Consider the following 22,728-nt stretch of genomic DNA (forward strand, 5'->3'; position numbering starts at 1 on the left):
TTGCGATGCATGCAGTCTGCCTCATCAAACTTTGAAGTGATCCCTCGGTAGCGCCAAAGCAAATTCTGGCAATTCCCTAATGGACTTGGATGCCATGACTTATTCAGCAGCCTCACAGTCGGCCCAGCGCCTGAATTTGGGATAGTTTTCACCCATTTCATGTAATTTCACTGCATCTTCCCCTGGAATGTCAAATTAATTCTCTAAAAAATACATGAAAACACAAGAGCTTTGTGTTTGGACCTCTGACTGTTTTTTTTGTAGTGTTGTTTAAATGACCCAAATTATCCCAATTAGTCTCTTTGATAATTCCCAGTTTCTGTCACATATGTATGTAGGTACTAATTTAAAAAATAGCAGATAGACCTGATATACATAAAACTTTGCATTTCTTTGTGGCTTCGTTTTATGTAACTCAATCACGGCTGTATATAAAGATGGCCGACTCGTCTCCACTTCCTCCCACTAACCAGAAATGAAGACACAATATCCTGGATACAAACGCTGCCATCTTGCATCAGTGACGTTGATGTGGTGACACTGTTACCATCAGTTGGGGTGTGATATTTTATTACTTGAAATTCATTTATCACAATGCATAATCCAAAAAAATCACTTCATCGAGTAACAGCATGAATCTAAAGCTTTGTGGACAATTAAAGATTATTCAAATGCAAAAAGGAATATTTAATACAGCGACTATAGAGCTCTCAGTGGAGATTTGGTGAACCACTGAAACACAAAGCCTTTAATTGGCTCTACTGGGGCCTATGTTAGCCCTGTGGTGGACTGGCAACCTGCCCAGCATGTACCCCATCTCTCACCCAGTGTGTTCTGGGACAGGCTCCATAAGCAGATGGCTGGATGGATGTAGGAAGTTCTTTTAGGATGCTTGTCCTTCAAAGTCATATTTCAACTTCCTCCACTGAAATCAGTAAAACATATGAAAATAACTTATGTTAAAAGCCTCAGTTTTTCTTTGTCCTCTCCTTTTTTTTTTTTTTAAAAGAGTGATTAATCTTTTTCTTTATTATGTCTGACACTGTCCCCGGTTTAGACAAGCAACGAGGAGAAATATGAATGTCGGTAAATCACTTCCAAATGATAACCCACACTCCATCATAGCTCATTGCCATGTAAACAAACAACAGCTTAATAACAAAGACAGCATGATAACACAAAGTATGAGCTGTATTTCCTGTCAAGTATTCAATATGAGACAAGCTGTCATAGATTTCTCCCTTCAGGACAAGCTTATTACCAGGATTCATATGAGAGAGAAAATAAATAAATAGAAGCGGAGAGAATCGAGAGATGATTTGACAGTTTTTTGGCACACTGATATTGGCGTAAGTGTAAAATGTGCTGTGATGTTACAGCATTGTACCAATGGGTTTGTCAAAGATCTGTGTAGAGAATATTCAATGCATTTGGATTCTCATCATCATGGAGAACAGACACAGACACAGATTTTTTTGATTATTTAGGAAAACATCTCGGGTGGCTGTCATAATAGGCTTAGTGGAGTGAAATTATCAAAAGTTTGTTGTTTGGAATTGACATTTTTGAAAAAGTATTCATGAAGAGTGCAGACTTTCAATCAAAAGAGCGGAAAACAAACAGATGGAGTGAAAGAGACAGTAAGTGGACTGAGTGGATCAGCCAAGTGTCTTCTATTTATACACATCAACAGTCCATTAACAGAAGTGTTTAATTCCAAAAACCAATAAATCAATTTACGAATATAATTAGGTTCATCATCTATGAACATAAACTCTGAAAGATTCAGTGTGTAAACCTGCCATCACCATTAGAAGAATAAAACATATTCTACTTAATTTATTTTACCATTCTGCTGAATAATATGTTACTTTGGAAGCAAACTCTTGACATTTACAATAAGAAAGTACCTGTAAAGACCCAAATTACAGCTCAAGTCATGTTTAATCATTGTAATGAAGAAATATGTCCTTATTGATCTGTACAGATTCACCTCCTGATCTGTCGCTCATCAACATTCTGGGACATATTTAAGTCTTTTTCACTTTCTTGCCAAGAGCAAGATGAGATTGATCTGACTCTCACATCTATGCTTTACCTATGGAGGAAATTAGCCTTGCTCAGCATAAAGACTTCAGGCAACTGGGGGTAACAGCTAGACAGTAAAGCTACCCACAATTGAAAACTACTTGCACCACTAAAGTTCACTGACTGAAAACTGTTTACTGTAATAGTTTTGTGATGAGAAATTATGATATACTGCGTGCTATTATTATAGATTGCATATAGAGGTGCATCTAAAAGTGTGATGGGTGGGATTCTATGTTGTCCATCACAACACCCCCCTCCTCACGCATGAGAGTGAGGGCCATGTGTCATCAACTAGCCTGGGATCTAATGGCAAAGCCCACCTCAATATTCTCTGTCACTTTCACTTCACTCATACAGCTCGAGGACAGAGCATCAGTTCTGGCGTCTCACAGACTTTCTCTGGGGCTTATATGTGGGAACTTGAGCCCTATGAATTTGTCTCTACTACCCTGCAGCAGGCATGAAGAATTCCATACGGCATTACATAAGGCCTTATCGCAGTCAGACTACTGAACAAAGCGGCTGCTTTATGGAGCCATATGACCAAATGAGACTTTCTGGGATACGTGAGATAATGATGCTACGGTAAAGAATTTCACATGGAAGATTTCTGCTCTACTCTTTCATGCAGGAATTGGTGGTAATGCTGATGGCTCACCTGGCATTACTAGGCCCTCACCATATTTATTTTACTTTTGACAATGGACATTTAGGTGAAATAATCTCTGACCCAAGCCAGAGATGAACGATTGTTTTCAGAGGAGCATCTCACGTTGGCTCACTGTAACACCATGAGGATTACTGTACCATCCTGTGCACTGCTCTCTGTGTCCCTGAGGACTTCAAGTGCAGCAGAGATTCCAGGATATTAGAGAACTCTTGGGGAGGGTACTGGTATGAAGTTTGTGAAAAAGCAGAGTGGGATTTAACCTTGGCTTTAATAAGGTCTCTTGGGTGTGTCTGCAAGAAATCCCACTGCCTTCCAGCTCGTTGGTGGTGAAAGTGGACAGGGCCTGAGTCTGTCCTCACTGGAGCAGAAGGACATTTCAAGTAAGAGAGACAGAAAAGTTCTCAAACCATCTCTGACTCTGAATTAGATTTTAGAATCTACATCAGCAACATTACAAAAATAGTCTTATATCATTTAAGAAACATTACAAGACTAAGACCCTGCGAGGAAGCTGAGAAACTGGCCCATGATTTCATGTTCTCACGCCTGGATTTTAATAACGCATTTTACCATTTTCCTGGCTCACCCCCTAAAAAATCAAAATAATTGATTGGCTGCAACTTGTTCAAAATTCTGCAGCTACAATCTGAAGCAAAACTAGGAAACGAGAAGACATCACACTATTATTTAAGAATAGATTATGTCTCTATCCACTCGCTGGGGTCATTTAATGCTGGCTTGTTCAAAACTCAAACTGCAAAATAAAATACTGTGAAGCAGCGTTCTGTAACTATGCACCAAAGATTTCTAACAAACTCCCACTACATATTAGAAATGCATCCTCTGTCGACACATTTGAAAAACTGCTCAAAAGTATTGTAGCACTCTTGCTTTTAATTAATTCCATCATGTATTTCCTTTTATTGTAATCTGACTTCATTTTAACCATTTTTTCCTTTATTCTGTTTTTAAACTGATGTTCAGTTTTATGTGAAGCACCTTCAGCTGCATGTCATGCTATGAAAAGTGCTTTAACAATAAAGATTATTAATTAGAACAAAACATCACATTTTATGTGCTGGTATATTTTCCCTCAGTGAATTGTTGCTTTTGCAAACCAGGATGTTGAAAGTGGATCAGATGCTTCTATTAAGTTCGTACTATTTTTGTACCCTTACCTTTAAATCAGTTTTCCAGCATTTTTTTCAGCTTAAACTTAGTCTGACCTCTCATTTTTTTTCAATTCATTGAAGCATAAAGCAGCCAAAAACCCAGAATACAAGAAAAACGACACAGACAAATGTGAAACAGACAAATCTTCAGTCATAATCAATCTGAAATATGGCAGAAATAAAACTACAATACTGTTTATTAAGATACCAACTTGTATTTGTGCTGAATGTATGCCCGTAAATAACTAATAACACAATTGATCACAGATTTATTTCACTCAAGCGTTTTATTGTCTACAGATATAAATGAGATGATATATGGATGATATATAAATAGAGTTATTTTACTGTAAATGTTCAGTGATGAATAGGTGGATTCCAGAGGGTTAAATAAACACTGGCTTTTTCCTTTAATGTCAATGTGACAGAAACTCATAGTGTATTGACCTGTCGGCTCATGCTTGTGTCCCACTTTGCCTGTGTACATGTGACTGGGTGTTTTAGCGATTCACAAGTCGAATCAGACCATTAATGTCTCGGTTTATGTGGATGATGGGGGGGCCACTGAACTCACTGGATTTTGTGTCGGCTCGAGGTCACATCATGCATTAACACAAGTGGCTGGCTGCAGTGAGACAACAGCATGCTCATGTTTTTTGCACAAAGCAGCAACGCACGGCCCGTTCCTGGTCGGAATCCCTGATGATGAAACTGCCAAATTCAAATTAAGGTTATAGTTAGAGAGATGCACAGACCGTAATTGCAATCTTTCTCATTTGATACGCAGAAGTATCTTAATATCATCTTGGCAAATGAGTTCTGATAGTTTGATAATGAGTGCCAACACATTCTGCTCCTTCCCTTTCTCAGAAGGACCTCTCTGTAGCCGTCCCCCATGAGAGCTTCACACATGACTCGAATAGGAGCTGCTGAGAGAAAGTTTCTGAAACTTTAAAGTGATTCTTCTTCATCAGCGCACTTATGTCCTCGTGTTACTCAAGAACGTTCCTGTAAACTGCTGCTGCTCCAGTCCAGAGGAAAAGAAAGAAAGTCCGGTCCCATCCGTGTGAACCTGTTAATTTGGTTTTGTCTGGCGCCTTGGACGTGAACTTCTTGGTTTCAGATATCACAGCGTGCAGACTGATTTCACGACACCCACTCCCCTTTAGCCCCCTCTCTCTTTCTCTGTCCTCTCTCTCTTTCCTCTCTCTCTCCCAGCTCTTTGGATATATTCCCCTCTGATTATAAATAGATTCTAATTAGCTCCTCCAGCCATGGGCAATAGAATTGTTCATCAAGTAGGGACCGCATTCAGAAGCCTTTATACATTAAAGCTTGTGCGAAAGTCAGAAGAATAGAAAATCTCCTCCGCCTCAATTTAAATTTTTGGATTTCCAACAAAGCTGGGATTCATTTTCCTGTATTTTATCAGTTCAAAAATAATTCAGTGGGTACAATCAATTTCCGTCATGGTTCATAAGGACTAAGAAAGGTCAAACTCAAAGTCACACAAAATTACAAAAAATAAAAAAACAAAAGACATTGTTCTGGTATAAACTAATGAAATGCGTGCATGGAACCTGGGAAAGCACCACTTCAAGATGGAGCTTGACTAGTGCTAGCTTACTGTGCTAATAACTAGTTTGCACTGATCATGTGGTGTGTCAGAAATTTTAAATCCCTTAAAGGAGAACATTATATCATGACCTAATGATGATGACAGACATGGACTCCAGATTTTAAATACAATTAGACAAGCAGATAAAAGTACAACAAAAATTAGATCCAGCTCTTGATACCGATTATAATTTTGAAAAAACTACAAATCGTAAATTCAAAAACCAAACATGACTGGCAATGGGACACACCCCAGGACTTAATCAACCCCGGGGGGGGGCCTTCCTCGGGTAAGGGTGTACAGTGATAAAGGCCAAAACATTCTATGATCCTGTTGGTCCACTACCGAAATTGTTTGCAAGAAAAATATATATCGCAACAAAAACAATAAAACCATGAACACACTCGAACCCAGGAATGTACATAGCTAAGTTTAAAGCCAAATGAATGCAATCAAGTACAGGCACACAACTGATGACGTGTCCCCAGCTTCTGCTGGTGATCTTTGACATCTGCTGCTGGTTAGCAATTTATCTTCAATATAACTTTTACTGAGTGAGTTATCTCACTACATCTGCTGCAGGGTACTTCCTGCCTGGTTTGGCCAAAAGATGAGGCTGAGGGTGGAGCCTGATTAAATACAGAGGCCCAGTAAAATGGACAAGACCAAGTGCTGCATCCCCATGGGGGGGTTTCTGGTTTCTTTACATGACGTTTTAGTTGTTGTGTATTTGTTTCCCCCCCATTGTTTCCAGATGGTCTGATCAACCAGCATATAGCTCTCCCCTTAAATGTTAGGTCAGTTGTTTGAGCTAATGGCTTGTTTTGTTAATAGTAGTAGTTAATGGGCCCTGTCAGCTACTAATTTGTGTATTTTTTATTTTTCATTCAGTATCTTGCCCAAGGACACTTCAGCATGCGGTAGGGAGGAGACTAAGATCAAACCGCAGACCCTCTGGGTAGTGGACGACCCGCTCTTCACAGCAGAGCAATGTCTGTACGGCTGACTAATATTTGTTTATAACATCTAAGCACATTTAATACTCAACACTTTGGTGTTGAGAAGTTAAAAGCAGTGGAAATTGAACAGTTCAGGCCCCAGTGAAATAACAAAGATTTCTGAGATACGGCCAGAAGAGGCATTGTCTCTCTCCCCTTCCGTCTCTTTCGCTCACATCCACCTACACAACCAGTTTTGCCTGTTTAATAATCCCCAGTCAAACCAAACACCCAAAGTTTAGTTTGTAAAAGTTCACAGTTTTGTTCTGTAATGAGACCTTGATGAACAGCCCCTCTCTTTTGAAAGGTAAGCAACAGTCATCCCACACCGAGTTTAAACTCCCCATTGTCAGAAGAAATTATGATACAAATTTATCTCTGAAATATTTAAACAGTTTATCTCTTTGAAATTAAAGATTAAAACAGATTCCCTATCCCGGAGCCTTTTGAAGTTTGTGTACTCTCGGTGGTCTTCAGCACTCACACTGAGCCTACTTTTTTACAACATACTAGAGAGTTGTGTGCTGCATGTAATTATGGGGGAAAAAATAATTATCTCGCTGTGCAATGAATTCATATGAGCTTGGATTGTGCAATACCTGTTCTGCAGACAAAGAGCCCGGCATCTGGTATCATATTTCTCGTCTCTCCTATTATATGAATATGATCCATCTGCTCACCTGGTAGCTGTCTGTCCTGTTTTTCTGCAGCTGCCGTTTGCCTACCCCGAGCAACATCAATGCTTTGCCTCTAGAAGCCTCCTCTCTCTATATGGATAAGGATACATCTTCAGACCATTTTGAGTCTCTGTGTTAAAACGTCATGTTTCAGTAATGATATATTTTGCATGTTGATGTCTTGCATGCCTTGCAACACATACAATTTCCGGCTTTGCTTATAATCAGTCAAGTCCTTGTGTGGCATGAAATCAAATCACCATGAGGGGAAAAAAAAAAGCATAACGAGAAAGCAGTAACTTTATAAAATAACACACACACAAATATGCTGATTTTCAAGACTTTACACCCACATGATGACTTGCATGGCCAGAAAAGCGCAGGTCATTAGCTTTAAAAGAAGATTATTTTATCTCCCAGTCATAGAGCTTTAGTATTATCCGAAAAAAATGAGTCCTTTATGCTGATAGCCAAAGGGCATCAATTAAGCTCAACAACCAGAAAAGAGCTCCTTGAGCATGTATCCATTCAGCATGTAATTATGTATTATTTTGCCCGGGATGACTTACTATATTAAAGCACATTTGTCTGCTAATAATTATATAAACCTACATTATGAATTTACATGGAGATTTAGATGAGCATGAAAAGGTCTCATACAATGAATTCAGATGGGATATCGTTTAAAAACTGTGAAACTTTGTGGAAATTGGTGTTTTCATGAGACACATCATACAGGCTTTAGCTTTGGAACCTTACACATGACTTGTTGCTCCTCCGGCTCTGGTCTGCTCATTTCATTACATTACATTTCATTTAGGTGACGCTTCTATCCAAAGCGACTTACAATAAGTGCATTCAACCATGAGGGTACAAACCCAGAACCACAAGAATCAAGAAAGTACAATTTTCTTCAAGAAAGCATTTCATCTCTGACACACAAATATCTCCCAATATTGAGTATTTAAGAAGGGGGGGGGAAATAAACTCACCACAAACCGGGTACTGATACTTTTAATAACTTGAATAATTAGATGAACACTGGCAGAAAAGACAGAAAACCAGACAGAGTGCATTTTATCATGTTGAATTCTCATTGGCAGTTTGATCATGTTGTAATTCCCAGTGCTAAATAAAACAGAGTCATGCTGCCCTCTGTCTGTAATTTACCAAAATACATCCCAACGCCTGAACAAATGAACATGTTTGAGGCTGTTTAAAAAGAAACCTGCAGCTTTGTTTTCCATGTATAAAATAAATTATATACTGTTAAATCTTACAATGACGTGTATACGTGTAATTTTGTGTTAGAGTAAAGTGCTTTTGAATGAAAGGACTGATGTTTGAATCTACAGTCAAGAATAAATACAAATAAGAAACACAAATAATGCCTTTTATTTATTTTTCGAAGTGAAACAAATCTCTATAAATCAGTTCTAGTATAAAGATAATTTACTGCATCAGACGAGAGTGCACTAACTTGACTTAGGAGAGTAGTAGCTACACTGTCTACACTAGGTCCTCCAGAGTATCACTGCTGCATCACTTAACAGCAGCTTGGTGTGGTTCTATAGGTAATTAGGTCAATGGTGGTTAGAGGTGTAAACAAACACCAGCTCAAAGGTCATCATTTAGAAAGTGCTGCGTCTCACACTTCTCGACATCAGGCAACACCACTGACCCAAAATTAAGACTTTACATAACACAGTGCACGGAAACGCACGACAGTGCTACCGTTTCATGTGTTTAATTGTGAGATAGCAGGATTACGCAAAAACTACCCAAACGATTTCCATGAAAGTTTTGTGGAGAGGTAGGTCATAACCAAAGGAAGAACCAATTTTGATAGGGATCTGAATGAGGGGGCAGATCAGATCCAGGATTGTTGATTTGTCAGAGAAAATCTTTGGGTCTTGATAAAAAAGATCTGGGCATGCTTAGGACCATAATTCAGATCTAGTGACTTTAGATTTGATTTCATAAGGGGACTGTTGGGCCTTGTCTGAGGTTTACTCTCTACTGACTCCCTTTCTAGTTCTTTCTTTTGATAGCGATGGGTGACTCAGATATAACTGAATAGTAAACAAATAGACACTCTTTCCATATCATGAAGTGGTCACCAGTTACTTCAATCGTATTGGATTCGGCTGCAGCACTGTTTATCCCTCAAACTCCAAGAGTAATTTTTAATTTTTGGGTGAACTATCCCTTTAGTCATGTTGATTTAAAAAAAAAAAATGTAAACACGTAGTGTGGCGTGTGGTGTGTTGGCCAGCAGGGGGAGCTCACAGTCTAAGAAGGTGGTACCATGGTGTAGCATGGCTTAGCATTTAAAGGGACAGGCCTGTGTTTATTCCACGTTCATTTTCTCTGGGCTTCACTCGAATGAACTCAGCAAGTTAAAAAGTAAAACGCTCAACATCCCCCCCAAAAAAGGAAAAAGAAAAATGCACGTAAACACGAATCGCTCACTGGCTCTATCACATATTATGTACAGCCACTGGAAGCCGACCCCTGGGGGCTTTTCCGAAATTTAACCCCTGCATGTACAGTATGTCTGCCTGTTTGCAGGCTACTGAGCACTCGGGCCGGCCGGAGAGGGAGAAGCCGGGAGGTGATGGGATGCATTGGGTCGGCCCGCCACCCTGGGAGTCATCTGGAGGCCTGAGCCGACCTCTGCGTGTTTAAGCTGATCCATGTGTTGTGTTCCCTTCTCTCTGGAGGAGGCTGAAGGCTGCAGGACTCACTCCACTCACATTTGCATGAGCAACCCAAGGATCCACACGATCCTCCTCCAGCCTCGGTGAGAGTCCAGACTCCGTCTCTTCGAGCTCTCCGGAGCCATTATTTTATTTACTAAATGCCCGTATCCCTCCGCAGGGTCAGAGAGTATTTTGAAGAAATTGCCAAACGCTTTTTACGTGGGATTATTTCCCCCACGTGTGGTTATCGACGGTACCGATCCGCTGATCGATTCACCGAACACCGCTCCGTCGACGAGTCGCGTCGATGAAGGGAAAGATTCGCGTGCGGTAGTGTTTGGCAGAGGTAGGTGGGTCTACTTTTCTGAGGAGCCTAGAGGGGCTGTGCTGCGGTGCCACTTATCATTAGATATGGCCACCGTTACAGAGTCCGCCGGAGCGTCATCTTCAACTTAATTTTGTGGTTTGTTTTCGGGGTAAATTCGCGGCTCGGCCCCGGTGGCAGGCGGGGTGGTATTTCTGGCGAGCTAATGTTTGTTGCTACATGCCTCGGGGGGCGGCGGGTGCTGCGTGGCAGGCTGGCCGCGAGAGTCTCCTAACTGGCCGCTTGGTCCCGCAGCTCGTCGGTCGCAGCTGAAGAAAATAGAACCAGTTGCCAACCAAGCGGTCGGAACCCAGCGTTGACTGCGCGTTCGCCGGGGATTCGCGTTTAAAGTTGCGTTTTACCGACTCTTGCAGCCGCTTGGATTTTCCTGGCTCCGTTTCCTCCGCACGTAAATGGTAGAATTGTTGGCCGTACACTTGGGTGGCTAACACCAACTAGCTACATAACCCCAACTCGTGCGACGACAGCTGTCATTGGAGAAAGGAAAGTGATCTCTCCCCCACCGCCTCCGAATGCAAGTGAAGCGCTATTCTGCTGGATTTACATGATCCGCCCTTCCATCAAATGGGCAAAGTTGGGAATAACATCGCAGCGTTGGAATATAATGATATGCGTGATGCATTTCTGAGAACTGCGGTGTTGCTTCATTGGAGAGAGGCTAGCTAGCGCGGTTAGCTTGCTAGCTAGCTGGGGGTTGATATAAGTGCGACGTTTCATCTCCCAGTATTTTGGACATGAAGAGGACAATTCGCTACTCATAGGGCTGGAAGGTAAGACCCGCTGAGGAGTTTAATTGCTTTTCACGCCGGCCACATTCGTGTGGTGTTCACCTTTAATTTTTTGGAGTGAAGCTGAGCCGACGGTATCCACCTCCAGTCTGATGTTGGGGGTTTGTCGCCGCCTTGGCTCTCATGACTCAGACTATTCAACGGAAGGGAACATTCAATAGAACGGTCCATGGGCGCTGTGTAGCCAGGACCAGGGGGCTATTAGCCACTTTTTTGAATCGCTTAAAACACAATTTGAGACCAGTAGTCGCACAGAATCACCCTTTGTTTGCAACAGAAAGCAGAAATAAAGCTTACGTCATTGTATAGCATGTCATTTTCACTTTAAGCCTAGCATTGTAGTTCCAGCAGAACAGTTCCGTTCCGTTGAATAGACCGAGCCTTTGTGTGTGTGTGTGTGTGTGTGTTGGGCACAAATGCTCATCATCGCCTTGTATCCAGATGGAGGTGGGCTCGCGGATATTGTGGTAAACGATTGCAAGTAAAGTTTACCATCACCCACTAGACTATAGTGTCAGCTGTGGGACAATGGGAGGCAGAAGCATTGAGGTTTGGTGTGTTTTTTTGGTGGAGGCGATGAGTTGGCCAACTAACTGCATCCATAGGTAACCTGTTTGCTGTGGGAGCCTCTTTCAAAGTTCACCGGGAAATGTCCCTCAAATTCCCGAATCCAGTTGAATCCCAACCGCCGTCTTGCAAAAGATGGATTTGCTCCTTTGTGCTTTTCTTCTGTCACATCGATGCCAATTGTACTTTTTTGTGTGTGGGTCTGTGGTCGCCAAAGAAAAGGCGACAGAGTTCAACACAACAGGCTAGCTATCGTTAGCTGTGTGCAGCTGCTTTGTGCCCCAGCTTGAGTTAACAAAAGCTAACGTTAGCAATTGTGCCCATGGTGGTCGTGACTGCCGGGGAGTCACCAGATCCCTGCCTCGAGTGGTTATTTCCATCACTTTCTAGGGAGGCTTTCCTGCTTTTTAAAATGGTCCTTATTCAACAGTATTTTCACCCGTGTAGTGTTTTGGGAGCAGCGCTAGCCCCTCTCCTCGCTCCTGATCTGGAGATGTAAGCTCTGACTCTCGTATTGTCTGGATAATTGCACTGACAATTTAACTGCTATGACTATTTCTTGTGGAGTTTGGTGTTGTTCGACCGCCATCTGTCCACAGGGCCCGGAGGCTGTTGGAGGCCAATATAGACATAAGAGAAAGGGAGAATTGCCACAGATCAGCAGCAGAAGGTGGTATTAGTTCCACGATATCGAACAGCAAAAAAACACGAGACCTCTCCTGGCTCAGTGATACAAAATGTTGAATTCAGCCCAGGCCATACAATGTCCTCCCAAACCACAGTGAATTACTACCTTTTAATAGCACTGAATTTAAATAACAGTTCAGTATAAAAACATGATAAGAGCAAGTGTATGTAATGTGGGACCAAACAACAAATCATAAACACGCGTATTGTACGGATGGGCCACAAGCTACATTTGAAAGGATACAGCGTAATGATGCAAATCTGGTCGACCATGGTTTAGAAACCATTTTTCTGCTTTACTGGAAATGAAAAAGTTGACTATCATGACTCATCCAAACTATTAGTCATAATGTAGTCTGATGTAATTGCATGTTGGTGCAGAAAAACAATCTAGTAAGAGATGCTAGGTGTAGATTTTAGCATTTACTCTATGTTGAAGGCATGGTTCCTCTGCTCTTCAGGGGTAGTCTGCTTTCTAAAAGGAAGATGTTTTGAAAAAACCTTTTGTCTTTGTCAAAACCAAATAAGGGAAAAATATCTGTTTTATAAATATTTTACGAATAACTTACTTATGAGTAATTTATCAGAATATATTTGTCATAACCCTGCTAGGCTTTACTAGGGTTTTATGCATGGGTCTGCATTACTGCCTAGACACAAGACACTGTTAGACATATTTAATCTTAGTATACAATCAAGCATTGGAGATCATGGACCAAAAATTGTCATTTTTAATCACCAATGTGAAGATTTACATCATACATTTATATTTATGATCTGTCAAAAACAGCCACAATGTACTCTATCATGGGCTTTATCAAACAGTTAAATCTGTCTTGGCAACTGGTGACTTTCCTATCAGCAGATGCAAACCAACATGAGCATCCCATTGGATGGTACTGTCCATGTGAGAAATTTAAATTCAACATTCTCTTTCATTCTAGCTATTGTTTTTTTCATTTATTGCACAAAAAAAAAGACTTTGGCCGTGTCTACATTTCATGTCGTGAAAGCAGCACAACAGCTACAGCTGCAGTCAATTGTCGCTGTCTAGATTGGGTTCAGATGAAGTTCTGATGTGAAATAAGCGTTTTAACATTGCTGGCAGTAAAATATTTGATCAACTGTTATGCACGTAAGTCAGAAGAAGAGAGAAATGCTTCAAATCACAGTGGTGCACATTTCATGAGCTGCTATGCTGACAATCTGTACTGAGAGATGCACATGAGATGGTCAACTAATAAAAACAGTTGAAATGCATCTATTGTAGACACAGTGTTGGTCCTTTGTCGTAAAAGGGATGGGCCGGTCACACAGTCTTCTGAACTGGTTTACTGGAAACATCCATTTACAATTTAGGAGCACATCCCACCCCCCCCCAAAAAAAAAGCATGATTATGAATCTGTAAACACTTTTTTACTATGTAGCAGTTAAGCTCTAAGCGATGGGCAAAACATTATTTGTGCTGCATCACTTGCCTGCAGCACAGTCAAAGTCTTAGCTGCACTACCTTGTTGAGAGAGGCTCGATCTTAACAAGATTCAACAAGATACTGGCACAACACAGATGACAAATTACAGTCAAAAACCTCAAGAAATATAGAGGATATAAAAGACATTTCACAGATGCGTTCATACAGGGCACAGAGGTCACCCAATGGTTTGAGCACCAAACAATGTGCCCTTTGCAGTCACAACATTTCAAAGCAGTTGAACACCTTCATAGAAGTACCAAATGAAGGAATATCTCTTTGATGAGTCTCTCCAGTAAAGTTCAAGAGACATTTAGAATCTTTGCCAACTGTTATGCCAGCTTTTGGTGACCCAACACCTTATTAACACAGTTAATGTTGTTTCTTTTCTTTTTAATTGGAATTGGAAATGGCCATTGGTCATCATTAAGGTATGGCTTTTGTACTTCAGTGTCAAAAAGCAAGACGACCTTTGGAGAAGACCGTTTTTGTCCAGTGGGAAAAACCAGTCTGGAAAAGAAAGAGATACGTTTCCAATCAGTGGCTGGTAAAATATGATAGATGCAAGATAAGATTTTAATAAAGGTTAGATTTTTGAACCTAGGAAATCCCTTATTTGGTCAACAGCAATACTTCATCATGCAATAACTTCTGTAAATCATGGAGCAACACAATTTGATGCTAAATGTAATTTACAAGATATGACGATCACATTGTCAACACAGGAAGGGTTGAAAAAATACAACCAATGGGGAAAAAAGGCCTGTCACTATTAGACATGTGATTGGACCAGGGTAGGGGTGTCACGATACCAAAAATGTAGTAGTCGATACCGATTCCTGGAAATTTCAACTTATTCTATACCATGGCAAAAAAACAAAACAATAAATCCCATTTTCTTCAACATACACTCTTTTATAGAAAATATTTGAACATACAAAAACCAACAGTGACTATGTAGCCTTCAAGTAAAAAATAAAAAGGTCAGTGGCATGTAGAAAAATTCAGATTTCAGTTATCAGGTATAGCTCAATGACTGTAAGAAAACAGCAGAGGCTGCACACGCAATTTACTAACACATGCACGCACACACCTATATACTTGAGTGCAAGGCTGCACCCCCCCAGCGCCAGTCAACAAGTGATTTAGCTCCTCTCCAATCATCCACACGCAGAACCAATATCCACAATAACCCGCTGATGTCACATCCATGTTCCTGGATAAACAGGGTCTTCGCTTATTCTGCAACAAGTTAAAACACAGCGTTGTGTCACAATCTGTGGGAAGAACCTCTCTCCCGTCTGCAGGAGCGCGTGCGTGCGTGTGTGTGTCTGCTCATCTCTGTCGCTAATCACACATTTAGTCAGTTATTAATCGATGATGTCAAGTCATGAATAGAAGGCAGGGTAATACGGAGCGTTACAAGGACTACGGAAATGCAATGTGCGGCAACCATCCTGCAGTGGCAGGTGGGTATTGTTTGGTACCTCTGGTAAAGAGTACCCTGACATTTTTAGACTTTTGGCAGTACCGGTTCTTGTGACATTCCTAGACCAGGGCATGTGAGGGATGCGTAGAAGCATGGTTTTTTCGAAGTGGAAAGTATGTACGTCATCCCATGAACAAGCTGTATTGACACAAAATAATAATACACAAAGACATTTGTTGTCTGCCTTTATTTGTGTTATTCTGACAATAAGGAGTCCTATTCACTCATTTTGCAACATTACCCACAATGCTCTTAACTCACCCAAATATACAATATAAGTGGAATAGAACAATCTTTGGCTGTTAACATGTTTCTGTTGTCCAAACATGCTTTACATAACCCAAAGGGAAGCTTGATCAGTTTACCGTTGTTTTGTTTTTTTCAGTATACTTTTGAGCCACCTAATAATTTGACTTCACATTGTAGAATGCAACTAACCGGTAGCATTCACCATATTTACCATTGAGCGGTTTGTAGTGGGTTTTCTTTAAGTGGGTGGGTTGCAGTGAAATAGAAAACCTGGAGCTGCTGCATGTGGAGTGTTTGCAGAATGCTTGGAGAAAGATGTGGAAATTGCTGCCGCTCCAGTCCACTTACATTGTTTGGAAGCTAAGTTGATGAATATGTCTTTGCCCAGAGTTAAACATTTTTCAGTTTTAGATACAGAGGGTGTTTTTGCACGAAAGGTAGGAATCTTTGGATAGAGTAAAGGTAATGCTCCATAGGCACATAAACCAGATCCAAGATGCTTCAAACCCATTGAATATGGTCAGAAGTAGGTGTGTTACATGACAAAGTGGATGCCCAAGGACATAAAGTATTGATGCATGATCAAACAGATCTGAGAAATGGATGAAGTTTAGTGAATATTTATCAGAAATGAGTGGAGTAGACGTAATTGCATCACAAGCTATTGAACTTCCTCAACACTCAACACTGCGGCTCCATTTGTCTGAGCGATACATATAGCTCTATCAAATATGCTTAAAAATATATGGACATCTGGAAATTTCCCACGTTTATTCATCAAACATTCAGGCTTACATTTTTCTTATTTCATGTCATCTCCTGTTTACTATTAATTCCTTAAAAGCCTGTTGAGAATATGAATTCAAATGAGGTGAAAATTGGCACTTGTTTCATCTTTCAGAGTTTGAAAAGTTGTGTTATCCAAGCTTGGATGACCTGCCGTTAAACATCCCAATCTCATCTTTCTTATCTTTTTCAGAATGTCATCAGAGGATAAGACTGTGGAGCCCTCTGACCAGGGACCCTCACCGCCCTCCAGCAGTGTAGGGGCCACGTCCACAGAAAGTCCTGCCCACTCAGACAAGCGACCACGTGGCAGGCCACGCAAGGATGCTGCTGCCATCCTACCCCAGGTGCCACCCTCATCCACGCCGAAGAACAGAAAGAAGTAGGTTTTTTCCTCAACATGCAAATAAATAATTTCTTAATTTTATACAGTAGTGTTCCTTTTCAATACTTGAATTGGATACAATCAAAATTTGGAATGAATACAGTATTATTCATCAATTATGTATTCCACTTATTCTATGAGGGTCGGGGTGGAGCCAATGTCAGCTGACATTGGGTGAGAGGTGTGGTCAATATTATTCCTGAAATATAATTTCTTCTACTTACCGTTGTCAAGCCCATTACACTCTCTACAGCATTAAGTATCACATTTAATTTTAATTCAAAGCAACAATATATATATTATATATAAGAGGCTTTGTTACCCTTTTAACTCTCAAGGAATGGAACTGTACGATGGGTTAAATGAAATACAAATGTTACAAATTCTACAATCTTAAAAAAAATAATAAATTCTAAATAGATTACAACACCTTGTCATGTGTTATTGATTATTACTCGTGTTATTTTTCTAATAAATGTTTATTTTTTCATTATTATTTAAATCAATGGATATCACATTATAATGTGATGTATAGAAATGAGGAAATTAATGCTGCGAGCAGAGGAAAAGAGAAAAATGTCGTAATATTGGAAAGATATTCACAGGTTTTTGAGTAACACTAGCACAGAAATATCTTGTGAGGAATTGTACAAGATGTCTGGCTTCTTTGTTACTCCCATAGCAACATATAATGCAGCTTAGAGCCGCTCTGTAATAAAATGCCCGCAAGGTTCTTAACTCTCTCCCTAGTCTGTCCTCTCAATCAATCTTAATACCCTGCTCCCAATGGATCATTTAATCTGCAAGCATCCAGATGATGCGTTAATGCCACATTGGAAGGATGACCTGGGACAGACTTGAATTGTTTCATGTTGATGAACAGGTCAAGATCACACCAGCAGTTCATGTTCTGCTCTTGCAGTTGTATTTATTGTTGTAATGGTCAATGTTGTCACGCTCAGAATTTAGACTGTAGTTGTTTTTGTGAGATCATTATTGATCCATCAGATTTTACTGGATTTTAACCACTGAACCCCTTGAAAATAGTCCCTTAACTGTCTCAACAATGATCAGAGCTTTGTAGATGGACCTCATCTTGTAACGCCAATTACATACACCCTAATGTGTAATCTCACTATTGTTCGTAAAAGCAATAGGTTAGTGAAAGCCCCTGTTTTAAAAGATTAGGAACAAAACTACTATTTCAGTGACCCACTATGCTCCACCACAAATGTTCTCTCTATCTTGTGGTCAGACCAACTGGCTGCCTCTTCTAATGAATACAAGCAATATGTATAAATAAATATTAAAATTACAAATGTTAAGTGTTGAAATGCCGGTTTCCTTGTGACAAAAGAGGACGTGTCAGAAATCACTGTTGTAGACCGGGTTGTTAGTATTTACTTGATTTGCCCACGCTCCATCTGCTAGTCAGTCCACGCTAGAATGACAGTGATCCGTGTCAGGTTTTCCAGGCAGCACTTTGCTAGCTGGGACTACTTACCATAGCATTATTTTCACCTTTTCTCTTTTTTCCTCTCTCCCTCTGGTGGGACTGTGTGGGGGGGGGGGGAGATAAGTTGTGCATGGTATGGGGTTGAATGTTAGTCTTGTGCATTTGTCAGTAAAATGACTGGCTGAAATTCGATTCCTTTAGCTTAGTTATATATAATTACATTTGAATCCTGTGTAGTAGGCTATGTAAAGAGGTCACCACCAACTAGTTTGTCTGTACACACTAGATTGTGGTCAGAGATTGAAAATGTCACACACAGTTTATTTGTGCGTTGCTTTCTGGAATTGAAACCTAATTAAACATCATAAATTATAGACTGTAAAAGTGCTAGAGAAGGTGTAGAACGGCATATGGCTGAAAGATGTAAATAGGCTGTTATTCTACACATTTAGCTTGCTCCTGGTACATGGCTTCGTTGGGCCACGTCTCTGACCTTGTGCCTGTCAGATGAAGTATAGTTTGGAAATGTATATAATTGCCATCTTTTTTTCGTGCGGAATGTTCCAGCTCCTTCTCTCATAAGCAGTCATACATTGAACAAAGAAATGTGCTACGAGAAAATTAAGTTGGAATTGTATATGCACTATTTATTACTATGAAACTGTTGATGTTTTTGATTCTTTAGCTTGTTAGTGCAGGTGCTACGATCATCTAAGTTGTTGTAGTTGTTTCTCTTGGTTTGTTCTTCTAATAATTCATTCAGGCATCCATTCAAATTTTTAATTGTGGGGAAAAATCCTATTCCTCAGGAGTATTTTGTGTAAGTTTAGATTTTGTTTAAATGCCAGTGTTATTTGAAAGTATAGCATGACAGCCTGTATTTGGCTCATCCGTTACTGTGTGGCCCTAAACAACCTAAAAAAAAGTTCTCTGTTAACACTTGGTTGCTCCCACCTTATTTACATATAAAAGTATGATTTGAGCTGAGAGGTAATTTTATTTTGCCAGAGGCCTCTACTCTCATTTTTGTCTTTTGTGGCTTTTTGGGTTTCTCCTTATCTTGACATGGAAGTCATTTAGAGGGAGGAGTTGATTTGGCATCCAGCCATTTGTGATTTCTCTCTCCAGTGGCAGTGAAAATGTAGCCCAACCCCCTGACAAAGCTCTCTGTTTGTGGAAGAGAAGTGCATGTGCTGGTGTGTGTGTGTGTGTGTATCTGTACTGATACACAGGTAGATGGTTGAATATGTTAGTTGTCTGACTTGCTGACGGAGCATATTCAGTAAGATAATGGCTTTTTTTTAAATCTTGCTTTAAGGCACTGGTGACATCTTCTAAAGAGAGGGAAGTGGGGAGGGGAGAGCCAAGATGACATTTAACTTGGCACTCAACAGAGCGGATCTTGAAAAGAAGTAATAATGGCACATGAGAAGGGATATCCCCATTGGGTTTTATTGCTTTCGCTTTTAATCCTTGTTGTTAAATAATCAGCATTTTCTGGAAAAACAAACCAACTGTCCAACAAAATAGACGGGGGTGAAAACAACAGAGTTAACAATGGTGTAAAAATAATTCTATGATGCTTATACTGTATTATTGGTTTTGTCCAAAGCTTTAGTGAATAATGGCAGTGTATTTGGATGTGATTATAAACAGAGCCACTAATAATTGCTCAAATAACCCCAAGGAAATGTTTGTAGAAAATCCCAAACATGACACATGCACATCCATTTTTAGATTATTTGTAGTGTCTTAAATAACTGAGCTATTATTACATAATACATAAGGTCTGCATTCTAATTTGAAATTCAGTTTGAGCATGTTCAGCTAGACTCTAATGAGTTGTCATCCCTCAAGGGACACGATAAAGTTGCAATGAAGACCAACACATGCATCACAATGCTGGTGTATGGGCAGTGGTACATTTGGATTGGTTTGTGACAGTGCCTCTTATTTCTGATTCACTCTTGACCTGAATTTAATAGAGCAGAGTTATCCAGATCAGCCATCCTCCGTCTTTAAAGTTGATGTACTACCAGTCTAAATTGAACAACCCCCAAGCTACCACCCATCCTACCATGCCCACCGGTTTGTGTCCCTCCATTAAAAATCAGTGGTCGCTGTGACTGTATTTAACTAATTCATTACCGCATCGCCACCCCTTCTCTTGAGGCGAACCCAAACACTCCTGCCTCATGCTTTTTCACTGCCTCTGTTAATTCGTCTGTGTCTTTTCCTCACTTTAGGGGTCGCACCAGAGGAAGGCTTGCCGTAGACGAGGAAGACAGTATGGACGGGACTGAGATAACGGAGTCCATAGGCACTCAGGACACAGGTGAGACTTTGCAGATCCATCACGCACACGTCGGTTGGTACTGACGTAAGACTTGAGCATCCAGGCTGCCTCATGCAGAATGCTTCAGAGCATATTTCAGCAAAGGCAGAGGGTTCTACCTCTCCTGGAGAAGGATGGATGAGAGCTTTTTCTTGGCACCTCATGCTTCTACTTCAGTGCTATAATTGAAAGGGTTTAGCTTGAGCTGTGAAGCTGCAGTGGGTGTGTGTATTTTTTTTTCTCCCCTTACTGCTTCCATCTCTCCTCCTGCTCCGAGATTGGCATTGAGGTGCAGTGGGAAAGAGCCCAAGGCTAATGCCCTCTAAAAGCTTTTTAAAATCCCATCAGTCTCTCTAGACCCATTTATGTGCTTTTTTTTATGTGTGTACATCACATCATGTGACCATGCCTACCATTCTTATACATCTCAGTGCTTGCTCTGTTGCTGTGCTGGAGATATTGGGGGGGGGGTCGGTCTCATTCTGCCAGTGGCTACTCTTTCTTTTATTAGCTGTAGTTTACCTTCCACCAACCACACGCAATTTTTATTTAAAACACATGATAAAAAAAAAAATCGTAAAAAACTGACAGAGGATGCTCTTGGTTTTTTTTCGCTCCCTGTCTCCTCCCTGCTTAACTTATAGACCGGTTGTTACCTCAGCGGTTTTCTCTGCCTTTAGGCTTTTGGCAAAACTAAATCTACAATTCTATACCATCGCGGTAAAGTGATATGTGTGCAGCTGAGGGGAAGCAGGCTACATCTGTTTTCTGAAAAGGTCAAGACATGAGCTAAATTAAGTTATTCTGTTACCCCTGATTTGTGTCAGTTGGACAACATAAAGATTTTAAATATATTTGACACCATTCCTAACCGCATACTGAAACAGTTCATAGGTATATTTGGTTAGGATGTAATTAGCTTGAATTTATCCTTGTGTTATTCCATTGGATGACACAGAATTATTGTGGTATTAGCCTAATTACATTACGTTAATAAAACATTTCCAGGGCCCAAAGTCCCTGTGAGACGTACTTTTGGGAGTCGCTTTGTGTGATACAGACACAGTGAACTTTGTCTTTTTTTTATATAATTTACATCAAAAGCCCTCATGATAGCAACAAAATTGGGCTCAGTTGTAATTCATGCAAAATTTCCCCCATTAATATTAAACCCCACTTCTTGAGACATTTTGGCAGCCATTATTCTTGTTTTTTCCCCTGCCTCTGTTGTTGTTGGTATTCTGTACAGGAGCTTGATGTTCCCAGTGGGTTTACTGTAATCAGTGCTTGAGCATATGGTCCTCATATTTTAAGATCCATTTCACTAATAATGGCTGTGTTTTTGACCTGGAGCAAACTGACTAGAATGCAGCCAGTTTCCCCTATGACAGCTTGTATTAGTCAGACAGTGCATGCTGGTTTTACAGTTATAATTGGCAATGAATTAAAGAGCAATTGAGTGTTTAATGGGCCGGAATACTCACAAATGCAATAGACAGATGCAATGCTCCTTAAATATATAATATGCAACAATGCTTCATTAAAATGTTTAAAAACAACTCGGATCTATGTTTTATATGTTGTTGACGTCTGTACTTACATTATCAAACATGTTTCCCACTATGTTCAAATCCAGAGAAATCCCCCAATTTTATATAAGGTAACGGGTCTTTTTATTTGGGGTTCCTTTTCATTGTCCTGTATCCGCTTTACCTGTGGCTTTGCCCGTCCGTGTTGTAACTCCCCAGGCAACGTATGACAACAGAGAGTTAAAGTTAAGTTCCTTACCCTGTTTGTATTAGTCACCCATAATGTATTGTCAGGTAGATTTTCATCAGCAATGGTGGTGAAGACAACCGCTCCCATGATCCCACGTTGCTTCACAACATCATCAAACTAGGTCTTTTGTCAATATTTTTGATCGAGAGACCCCTAGCAACTCAAGTGACCTATTGTATGTTTATTTCTTTAATGACTTACTGATTATTTCATTTGTTTGTTATCATCAGAAACACAAATCCTGCCAGTGGAGGCCGTGGAAGTGGTGACCGGTGAGGTGCCAGAGAAGGACGATCCCTCTTGCCCTCTGGCCCAGAGCCCTCCAGCTGAGAATTCAGCAGGACCATCTGTCCCAGGAAGTGGAGAAGTCAAAAGCAGGTTAGGAACACTAAACTTCCCCTGGATCATCGTTGTTTGAGAAA

The 22,728-nt window shown here is 40.4% G+C and overlaps 1 protein-coding gene across 9 annotated transcripts in view; it reads left to right on the top strand.

Annotated features, from left to right (window-relative positions):
* Positions 1-10,115: 10,115 nt before the first annotated feature.
* The window catches only part of kmt2cb (lysine (K)-specific methyltransferase 2Cb), a 59,704-nt gene continuing 47,091 nt past the window's right edge, over positions 10,116-22,728 (top strand). For 8 of the 9 annotated variants that reach the window (XM_035171396.2, XM_035171398.2, XM_035171400.2 and 5 more), the window contains exons 1-4: positions 10,289-11,083; positions 16,545-16,733; positions 20,439-20,527; positions 22,537-22,684. In XM_035171396.2, coding sequence (XP_035027287.1) covers positions 16,546-16,733; positions 20,439-20,527; positions 22,537-22,684 — 425 coding nt within the window. In that variant the 5' untranslated portion in view covers positions 10,289-11,083; position 16,545. The other variant, XM_035171397.2, reaches the window with a different exon arrangement.

Source organism: Hippoglossus stenolepis, chromosome 11 (assembly GCF_022539355.2).
Source record: "Hippoglossus stenolepis isolate QCI-W04-F060 chromosome 11, HSTE1.2, whole genome shotgun sequence".
NCBI classification, from domain to species: domain Eukaryota; kingdom Metazoa; phylum Chordata; class Actinopteri; order Pleuronectiformes; family Pleuronectidae; genus Hippoglossus; species Hippoglossus stenolepis.